Raw genomic sequence first — 16,194 nt, 5'->3', positions numbered from 1 at the left:
AAATGGGTGTAGCGGAGATGAGGATGCTTCGTGGGATGTATGGGCACACGATAAAGGAAAAGATTGGGAATGAGGATATCCGAGGTAAAGTAGGAGTAGACAAAATTGAAGGAAATATGAGAGAAAATCGGTTCCGGTGGTTTGGACATGTGCAAAGAAGGTCTACTGACGCTCCGGTTCGAAAATGTGACTACGGGACAGAGGTTCAGGGCCAAAGGGGTAGAGGAAGACTTAGGAAAACTTTGGAAGAGACCCTAAGAAAAGACTTGAGTACTTGGATCTAACGGAGGACATGACACAAAATCGAGCGCAATGGCGTTCTAGGATTCATATAGCCGACCCCACTTAGTGGGAAAAGGCTTTGTTGTTGTTGTTGTTGTTGTTGGTCTAATCATATTATTACGAATTTGGCGTCTTACTTTTGAATGAAAATTTTATTTTTACATTTGACGCGGTTTAATCATATTTAACACGTTTTTGTTAGAACTTTAGAAACAAGTTTAATTATTGCAATCAACAAAAATATCTTTTGATATGTTTCTCTCAAATCCAAAAACACAAAGGGTTTGTTTGGATGGGGAATTTAGTGGGTTTCAAGGGATTTTGTTTCGTGTTGAGTTAATAGGTTGTGCATGAAATTGTCAGGTTTAATTTCGTGGTTAGTACTTTAGTTAGAAACACTTTGAAGGACGTAGTGAGAACCATTTTTTGTACACAAGTATAATAGATTGATTATATGAGTGATTGCTAGTATCTAGACTCACTTAAAATGTCGAATTTTGTTACAACACTTATAAGTACTCACTACTATCATTATTTGAACATCAAATATGTTGTAATGACATTTACAGAACATATCTAATTGATGAATAGTGATAATACTAAATACTTGTGAATGTTGTAGGCCAGCCTCAAATTCTCACATATAATAGGAAAATGGACATTGTTAAAGCAAGAGGAGAAATAAACAACATAGGCATGGATACTTGTTCCACAAACGTCCTTGTCATACAACATAGGCATATATTGCAGCCCACATGCATGCAATTATCATGTACTTTCACTCACATTACATATTGTCACTCATCTAGCTAGTCAAGTCCTCCTTGCTCAAAAGGAAAAGTTGTTTTCGTAATTAACTTAAGGCACGTGGAAATTGTCCCTCAAATGGCACGTGCTTAAATTTGTTTCCCTTTCATAACAAATGCATGAGAGCCGAAAGCCAATCATGTACAAATGGGAGTTGCAAGTCTTATGAGATGGTGCCGCTTTGCTTGGTTTTTTACTGGTTTTGTAAAGCAAATGAGATATGATGCCTTTATAACTATTGTTCTAAATATATTCGTTTAGCGCCGTTTAAGTTCCACTTAGTGCCGTCTGGGTCTTGCCTAGACGCTAGGCTGTTAGCCATTGTCCCAATGAATTTCTAGGCATTTGAAGATTAAGAAAAGGGGCCTAGAACTACTTAGGCATCTGCCTTGGCGCCTGCCTAGACCCGTATAATCACCTGCTTTGCATTTTATATTTTGAATAAAATGTAAGAGACTTGTTGAATAGTTAAATGAACACTCATTATATGCTTGCTTGTTCCCCATGTGCTCAATATATAATTTTATTTTGAAATTTATGTATCTCAGTATAATTATATATTTTTAAGTACAAATAGACACTTATTTATATGATATATAATAAATTTACTTAAGTCTGTCTAGTTCGCCAGGCCTTGCCTAGCTGCCTAGGCGCTAGATCCCAGCTTATTACCCGACTAACACCTAGCATCTTTTAGAACCTTGTGCATAACAACACCTAAAGGACCTTGTAGGGGACGATAGATATTTGTAATTTGTGTGTTTAGGTTGTGTGAAAATTGTAATATTTCCTCTATATGTTGTAAAACTTTGGAGTATATTTAAAGGAGGTGGTGCACTTTGGTATATTATGTCACACCATTTATGCACATGCCATGTGTTATTGCTATTACTAGATCTCAACTGTTACTAACTATTTTGTTCCTTGCTAAATTTGGATTATATCTAACTCCAATATCTTGGTGCCATCATGTTACCAGGAAATACTTGGGATTGTATGATTAGACCATAATTAGGTTTGAGTGTGACAAGATTAGGTCAAAGTTGAATATATATGACTAAGCCAAACTAGTTAATCAGTGGAAAGAATCTAACACGTTGAAGCGAAACTTGAAAGTACATACTATTATTATATATAGCTATCTTAAGGGGTGGGCAATGGGCGGATCGGTCCGGGTTGGGCATAAACCCGTTGATCGACCCAATAAGCTCGGGTAGTGATTTTTAGAACCCATTTCCAGCCGCTCAAACATGTAACCCAATCCACCAAACCCATTGTTATGTAGGTTGGGTTGGGCGGGTTTTTTGGTTTGGGCTTCGTGCTATTTTTTTTAATAACAATTTTATTCTTCTTCTTAAACAAACATTAAAAAGATTCAACTGAGTAATCAGAACTCTTGAATCCAAATTTCCTCAACAAAAAATGAACTTGAAACTTGAAATCTCAAATACTTAAATATTATACTTAAAATCCACGTTCCAAACTTCAACCATAAAAGAAAATCAACTTAACAATTCCATAATAATAAAATTCAAAAGTTAAACATGAACTAACTTATCAAGCCCAAAATTATAATAAAATTCAAAACTTTAGATAATGGCAGTGTCCATGAGCTTTGAGCAGCAAATTTTGATGACCCTAAGCAACATGATGACATCTACTAATTTATTCCCAAAGTCAAGGTCCAAAGCATTCAAGAGGAGTTGCAAGCCTACAATGGATTAAAAACATTCATTAAATCAGTAAACCATTGCTGATAACACAAAAGTATTGGAATTTAAATAGAAGATTAGATTTGATTAGTTCATAGAAATTGCAAAGACCTTAACTCAACCATGTATTAATCAATGGTATCCATTTTAGATGTGGAAGCAACTGAAAGCTCTACAAAACATATACAAATGAAAATAAAACAAGTCAGAAAGTATTTACTTGAAAAATGAAAACCAAATACAAGTACAAATAGTTTATTACCTGATATGTTCTACTCATGGAGTTCCATGTCATCAATGGATGATGATTCAACTTCTGAAGAGATAGGAGACGACTTTAATCAATTTTGTGTGCAAATCAGTGCCTCTACCATCTTAGGAGTCAGGGAACTCCTACAATCATCAAGAATACGCCCTCCAGTGCTAAAGGTAGATTCATATATATGCCACTGTGGAAACTGGTATTGCAAACACATCCCTTGCAATCTTAGCTAAAATTGGATATTTTTCTCAGTGGACCTTCCACCATTTCAAGCAATTAAATTGCTTATCCATTGGATTCTCAAGAGGTTCCAATAAGAAACTATCCACCTCACTTCTTAACTCACCACTATTTCTCTGTTTTCTTATCTTCAAAAACTGAGACAACCTTGCATCTTCAATAGAACTACCATCAACAATTTGTGTTCGGAGCTTGGGGAGCTTGTTCATTAGACTTCAAATAAAAGTCATAAAGATGCAGTAACTCATCTTTAACACCATTGGTCAACTCAATCACTTCATCTGCACTATATACAAAACTGAAGCAAAATGAAACATAATCCAATTTAAATCTTGGATCAAGCACCATTGAAATAATTAGCAGCTTATTGACATTTCCCACAGAACCCCAATATTTGTCATACTTGTGTTCCTTTAAGTTGTCATATAGCTAAAGTGTTATTTATTTACGAAACTGTCCTACCAGTCACAGAACACATGCAAGAAGTTAGTATAGAGATGTACTGTTGAATCATCAATAGTCTAATATGAAATTCGAATTAAACTCGTTGGCGGACAACATTTTTGTTCTATTTTAAAGACCAAGCATCATCTTTAACACTTATTATTGCTCTCATTTTTGCTGCAGAAGATTCCCAAAAGGTGAATGGCAATGCCAAGGTTGGTGGGCTGGAAGAGGCAACCGTGAGTATCTCACATGTTTCTTAGCTGTATGTGAGTAATATTGATGTACGACTACTTTGCTCATTTGTTTCTCTGGCAGTGATGCAGGTGGCATCTTAGGATACGCCGTGTATTATGGATCAAGAATGGACCTGAGTCTCGTTTCCTTCGGTGTTGGACAAAATAGGCGTTCATTGTTTACCATGTTATTCTGTAGTAATTTCTTTCTTTTTTTCCCGCCCTGTCAAGTTGAGTCCCATGTTATGTGGTGTGGTTTATAATATCATTGTATCCGGGCATGGTTCGATCTGCTTTGCACTAGCTTTTCGTACTCGGTTATGTTGAATGGAGCATAGAGGATTAACCAATTGCTTAGGGTGATTTCAGTGTTTTAGCGAAAATGACGTAGCCCAGATGGATGATTTTATACTCGTGTGTTGTTTGTTTCACTGTTGCTATAAACCTTTATATATGGTGTTAATCTATGTTACTCTGTCTTGTTGCTCCTTAATTTGTTCTAGGGTTTATAGTTGTAGTGAGAAACATTAAACACCGTTAGCCATAGAAGAATGCGGTATGTCATCCACTTTGCCACATTGTAGTATTGGAGAAATTTTTCCATGTGACTCGAACGCACACCTCAACATGACAAGTGGAGTTCCTCACCAAAAACCTATGGACACCTGTATTTAAATTTTATTAAAAGAACAAAATAAACAAGACCTGTATTGTTCTCAAGACTTGCTTTCTAGTCCCTATCTCCCAAGACGCCCATGTCTCCTCCTGACTCTTCTTCCCCCATTGTCACTGGAAAAATCTTAAACGGAGGTCGGCGATGGCAAACCTAAAGGTCTATATGAAATATCCTGCTTTGGTGGAAAGAGGACTTGCACCACTCAAAGGTAAAGAATTAGCAGTGTATAATTTCGTTATTATTTGGTGTTTCTTTTTTAATCAATATACCACCGCCAGTGATCAATTGATCTAAAGTTCATGGACGATAGTTGTGGCATTGGTAAATAAAAAAAATTCTCAAGAGAGTTGCTCTTTAATTTCGTAAACATGCCTATGATTTTATTTTTAATCTTATTAATTAAGTATTGCTTGCGTGTTTGTAGATGAGAGCAGTTTCACGAATGGCTTTTTAGACCACATGATAGATTGGATTCCAGGAATGAAACATATCCGTTTGAGGGATCTCCCCAACGACTTTGTGACAACAAATCCCAATGACAAAATTTTTAACAACATCCTTGAAGTAATGAGTAGAGTTCATGAAGCTTCAGCAATTATTGTACATACCTTTGATGCACTGGAGCAAGATGTTTTGGATGCCCTCTCAAGTATATATCCACCTGTTTACGCCATTGGCCCTCTCCCGTTACTTCTCAATCAGATGCCACAACATCCTTTGAAGTCCTTGGGATACAGTCTGTGGAGAGAAGAAGCTGAGTGTCTCCCCTGTCTGGACGATAAGGAGCCAAACTCGGTTGTTTATGTGAATTTCGGCAGCATAACGGTCATGACACCGGAACAACTTGTGGAGTTTGGCTGGGGACTTGCAAAGAGCAAGTTTACTTTCTTCTGGGTAATTAGGCCTGACTTGGTAATTGGTAAATCAGCAATTTTTCCATCTGAGTTTGTGGATGAAACTAAAGGAAGAAGTCTAATGGCGAGTTGGTGCCCTCAAGAGCAAGTCCTTAACCACCCATCAGTTGGAGGATTTTTGACACACAGCAGTTGGAATTCGACAATGGAAAGTGTCTGCAGGAGTGCCCATGTTGTGTTGGCCTTTCTTTCCTGATCAGCAAACAAACTGTCACTGTACTTGCAAAGAATGGGGCATTGGTACGGAGATTGATAAAAATGTGAAGAGAGATGAAGTGGAGAAGCTTGTTAGAGAGCTGATGCAAGGAGAGAAGGGTAAGAGAATGAAGCATGAGGCCATGGAGTGGAAGAAATTGGCAGAGGAAGCCACTGGTCCACACGGTTCTTCATCTGCAAACTTGGAAAAATTAGTGAATCAATTTCAATTGTAAGAAAAGTCTAGATGTTCTGCACAAGAACAACCAAGAAACATGCACTGCATTCCTAGATGTTATTGGTTCGATGAATTGGCAACATGTTTAGCCTGCCACCATCTTCAATTTTGTTTAGATATTAATTTTGGGTTGAACATTTTAATGTTATACATTATTTGCTATGTATGCTGAGAGATTCTACTCTGTCACTGGGATGATACATTGTGGCACATAAGATTTTCTCCTGCCAAAGATACAAGACAACATCGATTTCTTATCGAAATTTGGATAAAAACTCCGGCACTATTAACAGGAATAGAAGAACAAGTGCATGTAACCAATGAAAATTTAGATGGTAAAGTAATATTTCGGCAACATAAAACAAAAGTGATTCTGTAAAGCATCTGTCGTAATTATCAGTCGGCTTTGGTTTTGAAGGTAAATGACAAGCCAAATTATTGTAAAGCATGTATGTTTCCTACCCAGTTTTAATTCTTACATTATTTTAAAGCAGTTCTCTTTGTCTATTAAATAAGGGGAAAGTCGTGAACTAGTGATCAAATGCTGTCTTTCTGTCTTGCTCAACTGATTTTTCATTTGCAAATCTACTAATCAATGAATTACTTTTTGAAATTCATGATCAAGGGGGTGGCCTAGGCAGTAGGCAAATCAACTAATAAGTCATGCGTAAAACGATTTCTTCAAAACCTTGCCTATTTTCTTTCACGATCTCCCTAGGACATGCGTAAAATAGCAAATCAACCAAAGCATAATATTCATAATTTTCATAATATTTTTTTCATCTGTTGCTGCTAAGTTGGATGATACCAACTATCTTCAATGGCATTTACAGATGAAATTGATGCTCAAGGGGTATGGCATTATGGATTTTGTGGATGGATCAAATACTTGTCCCTCTCAGTTTTCTTCTTCAAGTTCTGCTGATTCAGAGGTTGTATCTATTGGTTCCAACTTAAGAGTTGAATCTGATGAGTTTAAGGTTTTGAAGATGCACGATAGAGCACTAATGCAACTTATCACTGCTACTTTGTCTTTGATTGCAATTTCTTGTGCAATTGGAGCACCAGTGTAAGAGATTTATGGGTGGGTCTTCAAGACTAATTTTCCATAGTTACAAAGACTTCCATTTTCAGTCTGACTTACAAATTATCAAGAAAGGGGCTGATTTTGTAAGTCAATATCTTCAGCGCATCAAGGAGGCTAGAGATTATCTCTTTGTAGCCGGGGTTATTTATGTTGATGAGGACATTGTTATCTTGGCTTTAAATGGTCTACCAGCTAAATATAACATGTTCCAGTGTGTTATTCGTGGTCATGAAAGTGTGATTTCACTCAAGGAGTTTCATGCTCAGTTGCTTGCTGAGGAAGCAACTATTGAGAGTAACTCTTCTGTCAGTTTTCCCACTGCTTTGCTGGCTCAAAATCAAAATCACAATGGTAGTTTTGGATTTTCCTATGGGAATTCTAATGGTACTTCTGGGTTCCAAAATGGCAGTAATGGTTTTAACAATGGGAATCACAGTGGGAATTCTGGGCAGTCCAACCTTTTCAATGGTGGCAATCATTCCAAATACAAAAGCAAAGGGAAATCGAATAACAATTAGGGCAACAAATATTACAATACTCAAGGCTAGAGGTACTATAGTTCCAAACCTATTGTTCATGATTATGCTCCTGGTATTCTTGGAAATCCTTCTCAGTTCAATCGTGTTGCCTTATCTACCAATTTTATTTGTCAATTGTGTTCTCAACAAAAGGTCATTCATATGTCAATTGTGCTTATATAGAGATGCTGAATCTTCTGAGTCCTATCAGATTTGTGATAGAACCAATCACACTGCCAAAACATATTTCTATAGAAATAAAGCCAAGACTTCTGGATCACAGATGACTGCCATGAATGCAATTTATCCTGGTTGAATGCAATATCCTCAGTTTATGAATACTATGCCTCCTGTGATGAATATGCAATCTTCTCAGTTGCCAATTTCTATAAATGCATCATCTTCTTATAATATGCCATCTATGCCATCTTCTTCATCAAATTTAGCTTCACCATAAGTATGGTTGTCAGATTCTAGTGCTACCAATCATTTGGCTAATGATTTGCACAATTTGTCCTTGGCTTCTTCATATCCTCATAATGACACACTACAAACAGCAAATGGTGAAGGTTCAATTCCACTTTCAAAACTCCTATGCGATCAAATTAAATTTTGTTCTTTATGTTCCTAGAATAACTCATAACTTGCTGTCAGTTCATAGATTTTGCTTGGACAATAATTGTTGGCTCATATTTGATGCATTTTGTTTTTGGATTCAGGACAAGGCCATAGGGAGAATCATATATAAAGGACTATGCAACAATGAACTATACCTTATGCCATTCCTTCCTGTTCTTCCCCTGCATCTCAGAAACAACCTTATCCAGCAATTTCATGCCTTGGACACACTGTCAAGACTACATTGTGGCACAATCATGTAGGTCATCCTTCCAACCCTATAGTATCTCTTATGCTTAGTAAATCCAATGTTACTGTTGTAAAAGATAAAGTTTTCGTTTGAAAAATAAAGGTCAAAGCATATTTTAGATTGAAATCCTAATTGTCCTTCCAAAACATAATCAAGATCGAAATCATTCTCTCCAGATGTGCCAAAAACATGAAAAAATTAAAAACCATAATAATTGACTACTGATTAATAACACTTATGTTGGGTTCACAGGGTTGGGCTCAAGCTACTTGTTGACTAATACTTCTGTTGCACATCCTCTTTTCTACCCAGAACTTTTTGAGTTTTGAAACCATTCTTTATGGCACAACTCTAATTGTTCTGTTCCTTTCATTTCTCAGTTTCCTCTTCTGCTTTTTGTTTGATACAATGTTGTCATATAGCATTGACTCTCATATATATACTGGAAAATCTATAGTACCACGTTACATTGAATGCAACATGAAATAAACGAGTGAGATATAAAGAAACGGATCATATTCATACACATTGCAGAGAACCTACAGTTTTCTTCCTTAAAAATGCAAACCTATTTCATACAATTCACGAAGTACCTGAAGTTCCGTCACGTTGCAAACAAAAACTTGTCCATTATAGAAAATCGTAATTTGTTCTTTGCTCCGAGTTGACTCACCCCTAACAAAGATAAGAGGGAAAGCAAAGAGATATCAGGGAAGTCTTTTTCCAGTTTCCAAAGGAGATATCAACAAGCAAACAGATAGAATTAAACAATTGTTTGGTCATTTCAATTTTTCGGCATGATATATCAAATGCAATCTCTTATAAAACCAAAAGGAAAGGGCTATGTTTTTGAAATCGTCCACACGTGCACAAAATGATCATAACTTCTCATCCACTAATGTAATTTCATCGTCAATCTCATACATGCACAGTTAAGAGTTACTTATGTGCGTGTGAATGCGGAAAAATATCATAGCATTTTGGGCACGAAAACACTGATGAACTTACGTTGGAGTTTTGTGAGAATACGAATGTGGTTCAGAAGTGGCCATCGGAGAAAGTTGAACGTGCGAGCTGCACTCCGTTTCCGATAGCCGCCAGTAGGAGGAGAGACTACTATTCCATCCGATGATTAAATCAAATCATAAAAATAAAGCTACAAAATAGAGGGGAAAATAGAAGGAGGGGGGGGGGGGGAAGCATAAAAACGTGCCCCAGATGTTGGCTAGGTATTTGGCCACGTGAGAAATTCTTTCACTCTCTTTATATCTCTATCCTTCACTCTCTTTCTCCGTCTAATTTTTTGTACCTCTCTCTCACACTTTCTATATGAGGTTATTTAAGTCATATGTTGACATCTGACCTACAAAGGCGGCGCTGAAGAGGAGCGAAATGTGCAATCGTAAAGGGCGCTCAAATTTGAAGGGCCCCTAAAATTTTTTGGTATCTTATATTTATATGTAATAATGTTATATATAAAAAAAATAAAAACTTTTATTAGCACTTTAAAATCTTATAGTGCACTTTTATAAGTGTAATTTTTTTTTTCTTTCTAAATATAAAAATTTGGAATGCACAATGAGATATTAGGAGTGCTAATAACAACACCTTAAAAAACGATTTTCTTTTCAATTTTATTAATTATATAATAATGCTATATATTCAAGTGAAACTCTAAAGTTAGAGGTTTTGAAGCTTTTTTTTCTTTATTTGATTGCTTAAGATTGAACTGTTTTTTATTATTTAGTGCATGTTATGTTTGTAACTCTTTTTACCTATTTAATGACACTTGTAAACTTACAATCAGTGAGTCATAAAGGTTGTTTTGATTTAAGTTATCATTTTCTAGTACCAATATATTGTCATACTTTAAAAAAAATATATCTTAAAAATGGGCCCTTTTATAAATTTCGCACAGGGCCCCCGAAATCTCAGAGACGGCCCTGCTGACCTAGCTATGTGATTAGACATGTGACTTTAGGTCGATCACTAGGTTTTGTGACAAAAATAATGAAATTTATGGAAAATACTTAATTTGCACCATATTGTCGAAGTTCAATGTGATTAATTAGCAAAAGGTACAAGTCTCACTCAACTTCGCCATTTGAGCTAACCCATGCGACAACTTAATTATGACTCAATACGGCTAAATAGCCAAAATGGTTTCTGAGATTTGCATAACATATCACTTTCGTCCCTAACATTTCAAATCAATAAAAGTGGTCCTTGAGATTGTCCACCATCCATCATTTTGGTCCTTCCATTAAAAACTCTGTTAAGTGTCCCGGAGCTCTTGGCCGAAAGTTTGGGCAATTTTCAAAGCTTTGTAACTCAATCGTTTCTTAACCAAATTCGACCCATAATATATCAAAATAAAGATAGGACAGTGTAGAATACGATTATACCTATTTGAAAGCCCAATGGTTGCCAGAGATGACCGGAAAATAGCCTCAAAGTTGACTGGTCCGAGGAAAAACTTGAAAACTCGCCGGAAATTGGGTAAACTTTAAATGTTCATAATTTCTTCAATACTCAACGAAATCAAGTGATTCAAAAACTAAAATCATATGTCTCGATGAGACAAAGAGAATGATATCTTTTTAGATGGCTAAATCACCGTGGGTTGGCCAGAAAAGGGCTTGAAAGTGGCTATCTTGGTCTCGAGTTAGCCATTTTCGAGCCGTTTTCAGCCCAAACCATGACGATTTAGCCATCTAAAAAGGTATCATTCTCTTTGTCTCATCGAGAAGTATGATTTTAGTTTTTGAATCACTTGGGTTCGTTGAGTATTGAAGAAGTTATGAATGTTTACAGTTTACCCAGTTTCCGGCGAGTTTTCCAGTTTTCCTTCGGACCAGTCAACTTTGAGGCTATTTTCCGGCCATCTCTGGCAGCCATTGAGCTTCGAAATAGGTATAATCTTATTCTACGCTTTCCTATCTTCATTTTGATATATTATGAGTCGAATTTGGTTAATAAACGATTGAGTTACAAAGCTTTGAAAATTGCCCAAACTTCCCGGTCAAGTGCTCCGGGAAGCTTAACGGAGTTTTTAACGGAAGGACCAAAATGATGGATGGTGGACAATCTCAAGGACCACTTTTATTGATTTGAAATGTTAGGGACCATAGTGATGAGTTATGCAAATCTCAGGGATCATTTTGGCTATCTAGCCTACTCAATACCTACCCTCGCTCTTTTGGCTTGTGCAATAATAATCTACGGAGTTATCTATAAAGGTAATGTTATAGAGACCAAATTTATAAATCAAATTTTGTAAATTAAATATTGTGAATAGTGATGATTAAATTATTATTTAATTGTTGACTAACATGCTTATTTTATAAGGAAAACTACTAAAAATGACTTGAAAACTTTGAGTTTTAATGATAAGGACAAAATAAGGGATAAAGTGAATAGTACCAGGTTTGACTTTTTAGTGTAAAAATGTGGTTTTTCGTTAAAGTGAACAGTATTGTGAGCTTTTCGTTAAAACTCCCTATTTTTTATTGGTGACACATCAATTGATTGACAAATTTGATTTAAAATTTGATCTCCCAAACTTTGCTCTATCAACAAAAATTGTGCTAAAATGCATAGAAAATAGGGGCGGCATGAGCAAAAGCTTTCAAGCCTTTAAAATTATGAGTAACATACGAATTGTTGTGTTCCCATGGTCACCATTCCTTTCCAAACAAGAAATCACACTAAGAATTGAGACATAGCCAGTGAGGGTCCTCTACAAATGAAGGAAAGTGTAAAACTTCTTAGGGTAGAGTTATTGGGACTTGGTCAAAATGTTTGTTTATGTTTTAGCAGACTGCTAGGCCGAACTAGCATTTGACTTGGACTGTTCTGCGTTTGACACTCTTTTACTTGCGTTGAAAGCTTGTTAGTTGAGGCCGTCAAAATAAAAGCTTGTTGGTTGAAGATATTGTTGGGTTTGATTGGCAGGCCAAGGGCCTGCTTTTCGTTTTGGATACTAGTTGTGTTCACCTTTAGGGGAATGAATCAGTCTTCTACTTTGGAAAAAATATATAAATTTTTTATAAACGAAACAATTTATTTTCTAAAGATTCATTTGAAAATAATCTCTGCAAAAATTATTTGAATTAGAGTTTGTTTAGTAATTCAAATATATCAAATACATGAACTGTTCATCGTGAATATACCACTTGATATCTACACTGTTAATTTATTTGATATATTTAGATAACTATGATTATAATAAAAAATAAAAAGATGGAGAAATAGAAGTCCGCTTCAAAATACTTCTTTTAGAGTACTTATGCTTAAATGTATTTTGAGTAAAATCACTTCTACTACAAAAGTATCGATAATTTTAACAAAATTGCAAGTGTTTTTTAGGTAACCCAAAAGCTTTTCTATGTTCCTAATTTTTTTTACCAAATATTGTCAGAAGCACTTCTAAGGAGAAGGCGGATCCATATTCGGGGGATCTGTGGGATCTTGTAATCATGTCTGTTCATCGTACATTGTGTTCGGATCCATTTTCGCACGATGTATGATGAACGGATATGATTACAAGATTTCCGGATCATCAGAAAAAGGATTTGACGAGCAGATAATCTAAAGCTGTATTTAGTTTTGAAAACACATTTTCAAAATGGCCTGAAATTTACTGTAAGATCCGGGATAGAATTGAATTTTAATCTTTTCTTGATAAGAGAAAAATTTAAACTTTCATTATCAAGTATCTTATTAATATTCTCAACAAGCATTTTGATAATCACGAATTCTGTTTGAAGATTCCAACCAGCCGGCCTTGTCATCTTGTCATGTAATTTTAGCAAAGAAACTCTAGTTTACAAGGCCTTTTCTTTCTTCTTTTTCTAAAAATAATTTTGATTGCTTATGCCCGTCCTTTCTTCATGTTTTTACTTGCTACTCCATTTATATTGGACATGTATGTAATGACATGAGTTTAGTCTTCGTAAAATTTGTGTACCGATTTTCTCATCAATTTGGACGTTCTTCGTCTACTTGTCTCAAAGGTTAGAAATTTCAGTATGATAGTCTGATTAGGTGGATGGTCAATTACAGTTTTAAAAGAAACAAATCTTATTTATTTGAATATGATTTGAGTTTACATAGGTATAACTTTCAAAACACATTTTCACCTTTTGTGAGAGTTATATGAATAGTGAATTCGATCAAACTACTCTATTCAAGTTTGTAACCTTAAACGTAGACTCTTTCAAATTGTTAGTTGGTAACTTATTTTTGTTTACTATAATCCGTGATTATTAATTTATTATAATAGTCATGCCAAAATTCTTGTGCATGGGACTCTTTGTAGAACTCATTGTCCTAACCTATAAAATGCACACATTATAAACATTCATCATCATCAGAAATTTACACACAACGTAAGATGGGTTCTAATAAACCTCATGCTGTTTGTGTGCCTGTTCCAGTTCAGGGTCACTTAAAGGCAATGCTCAAATTGGCAAAGCTCCTCCACCATAAAGGCTTTCACATAACCATTATCAACACAGAGTTCAACCACAGGCGCTTACTTAAATCTCTTGGACCCAACTCCCTAGATGGCTTGCCGGATTTTCGGTTTGAAACGATTCCTGATAGCCTTCCAGATTCGAATGAAGATGCCACCCAAGACCTCAATTTGCTCGCTGATTCCATCAGGAATAAGTTCTTGGTACCTTTTCTTGATGTCGTCACAAAACTGAACAATGAAAATCCAGTGACCTGCATTGTTTCGGATGGTTTCATGCCCTTCACAACTCCTGCTGCCAAACAACTTGGCATCCCCATCACACTTTTCTTTACTTTTGCAGCAAGCAGCTTCATGGCGTTTAAGCAATATCCTGCTTTGGTGGAAAAAGGACTTGCACCACTCAAAGGTGAAACAATTGAAGCAATTAATCTTTAATTTTAGGATTAGTTTCTCTTTGGTTTTTGCCAATCAACAATTGCGTTGCTAGTGACTACTCTAGTAGCACCCAGTTTCCACTCTGTTGGAGGAGGTGTGAGTTCGAAGTTCACCAACGAAAGTTGTAGTATTAGTAAAATAGTGAAATTATGGTCCATGAGATTTGCACTTTAATTTTCAAAGTATGCAAATTAATAAACTTTCATTAATGTTCAAGTATCATGTGGGTGCTAATTGTGCAGATGAGAGTTGTTTCGTAAATGGATTTTTAGACCAGGTTATAGATTGGATTCCAGGAATGAAAAATATCCGTTTAAGGGATCTCCCAAATAACTTTTTAACAACAGATCCCAATGATGAAATTTTCACTGGCGTCCTTGAAGTAATTGGTCAAGTTCATGAAGCCTCAGCAGTCATTGTACATACTTTTGATGCATTGGAGCCAGATGTTTTGGATGCTCTCTTGTCTATGTCTCCGCCTGTATACGCCATTGGCCCTCTCCAATTACTTCTCAATCAGATACCACAACACCCTTTGGAGTCCTTGGGATACAGTCTATGGAGAGAAGAAACTGAGTGCCTCAAATGGCTTGATGATAAGGCGCCAAACTCAGTTGTTTATGTGAATTTCGGCAGCATAACGGTAATGACATTGGAACAACTTGTGGAGTTTGGTTGGGGTCTTGCAAATAGCAAGCTTACTTTCTTTTGGGTAATTAGGCCTGACTTGATCATCGGTGAATCCGCAATTTTACCACCTAAGTTTGTGGATGAAACTATGGGAAGAAGTCTAATAGCAGGTTGGTGCCCACAAGAGCAAGTGCTTAATCATCCATCAGTTGGAGGATTTTTAACACATAGCGGTTGGAATTCGACAATAGAGAGTGTGTCTGCAGGCGTGCCTATGTTATGTTGGCCATTCTTTGCTGATCAGCAAACAAACTGCCACTATAGTTGCAAAGAATGGGGCATTGGTATGGAGATTGATAATAAAGTGAAGAGAGATGAACTGGAGAAGCTTGTCAGAGAATTAATGGAGGGAAAGAAGGGGAAGAAAATGAAGAATAAGGCCATGGAGTGGAAGACATTGGCAGAAGAAGCCACTGGTCCACATGGTTCTTCATCCACAAACTTAGAGAATTTAGTGAATCAAATGCAATTAAGAAAAAGCTAGATGTTTTGGATAAGAAGTTATTTGTTCAAAGACCAGCTAGGTATATGTTTATTATGCTACCATCTTCAGTTTTATCTAGATATAAGTTTTATCTTATGTACCAATATTTACTTAGTCCGGGTCACTTGACGATAGATACACTCAGGTACACATGCTTTTCTTCTTCTATGGTTTGAGAATGTCTAAAGTTAATTACTGAAAGATACAATAAGGTATTGAATTTCTCAAAGAAAATCTCCATCAAATGACAAACCACTTATAGTGCGTTTACTAATCCGTAATCAGACTGAGAGGAATTGAATTGAGGAGGAATTGGATTGAGAAGGAATTGAAATGAGGTGGAATTAGAATCAGATTCTTGTTGAAGTTGTTTACTAAAACTTACTAAAACTAAGGTGAAATCAGAATCAGATTCTTGTTGAAGTTGCTTACTAAAACTGTCTCGAATTGGAGTAGGAAAGATGTTTAAGTCTATATAAGTTGTTTACTAATTCACTTCAATCGGAATTAAAACTAGGTTGATTACTAAATTGCCCTTACTTAAATAAATTATTTTCATACTAAATAATTAAATTAAATTTATTAATTCAATTCATCTATATAAAAATATTTAAACATGTTTTATTT

The 16,194-nt window shown here is 35.8% G+C and overlaps 1 protein-coding gene, 1 long non-coding RNA gene and 1 pseudogene across 2 annotated transcripts; 2 read left to right on the top strand and 1 right to left on the bottom strand.

Annotated features, from left to right (window-relative positions):
• Positions 1-4,700: 4,700 nt before the first annotated feature.
• On the top strand, positions 4,701-6,180 carry LOC103426044 (7-deoxyloganetin glucosyltransferase-like; annotated as a pseudogene).
• Positions 6,181-8,582: 2,402 nt separating this feature from the next.
• Positions 8,583-9,632, bottom strand: LOC139193871 (uncharacterized). The gene is made up of 2 exons (XR_011578391.1): positions 9,488-9,632; positions 8,583-9,154 (listed from the first exon to the last, which is right to left on the bottom strand). It is a non-coding gene; the product is annotated as an uncharacterized lncRNA (long non-coding RNA).
• A 4,242-nt stretch (positions 9,633-13,874) lies between these two features.
• On the top strand, positions 13,875-15,567 carry LOC103426043 (7-deoxyloganetin glucosyltransferase-like). The gene is made up of 2 exons (XM_008364130.3): positions 13,875-14,364; positions 14,636-15,567. The coding sequence occupies exons 1-2, from the start codon at positions 13,875-13,877 to the stop codon at positions 15,565-15,567; spliced, it is 1,422 nt and encodes a 473-aa protein (XP_008362352.3).
• The last annotated feature ends 627 nt before the right edge of the window (positions 15,568-16,194 follow it).

The sequence above is a fragment of the Malus domestica genome, chromosome 17 (genome assembly GCF_042453785.1).
Source record: "Malus domestica chromosome 17, GDT2T_hap1".
Lineage (NCBI taxonomy): Eukaryota > Viridiplantae > Streptophyta > Magnoliopsida > Rosales > Rosaceae > Malus > Malus domestica.
The sequence above is the reverse complement of the archived record's forward strand: the minus strand, read 5'-3'. Positions and strand labels throughout refer to the sequence as shown.

What these genes read in the sequence shown, in the direction of transcription:
- LOC103426043 (XM_008364130.3), top strand. Translation starts at nt 13,875, where the DNA reads ATGGGTTCTAATAAACCTCATGCTGTTTGTGTGCCTGTTCCAGTTCAG. An exon ending in AGGACTTGCACCACTCAAAG is followed by an intron (nt 14,365 to 14,635) that starts GTGAAACAATTG and finishes CTAATTGTGCAG; the next exon opens with ATGAGAGTTGTTTCGTAAAT.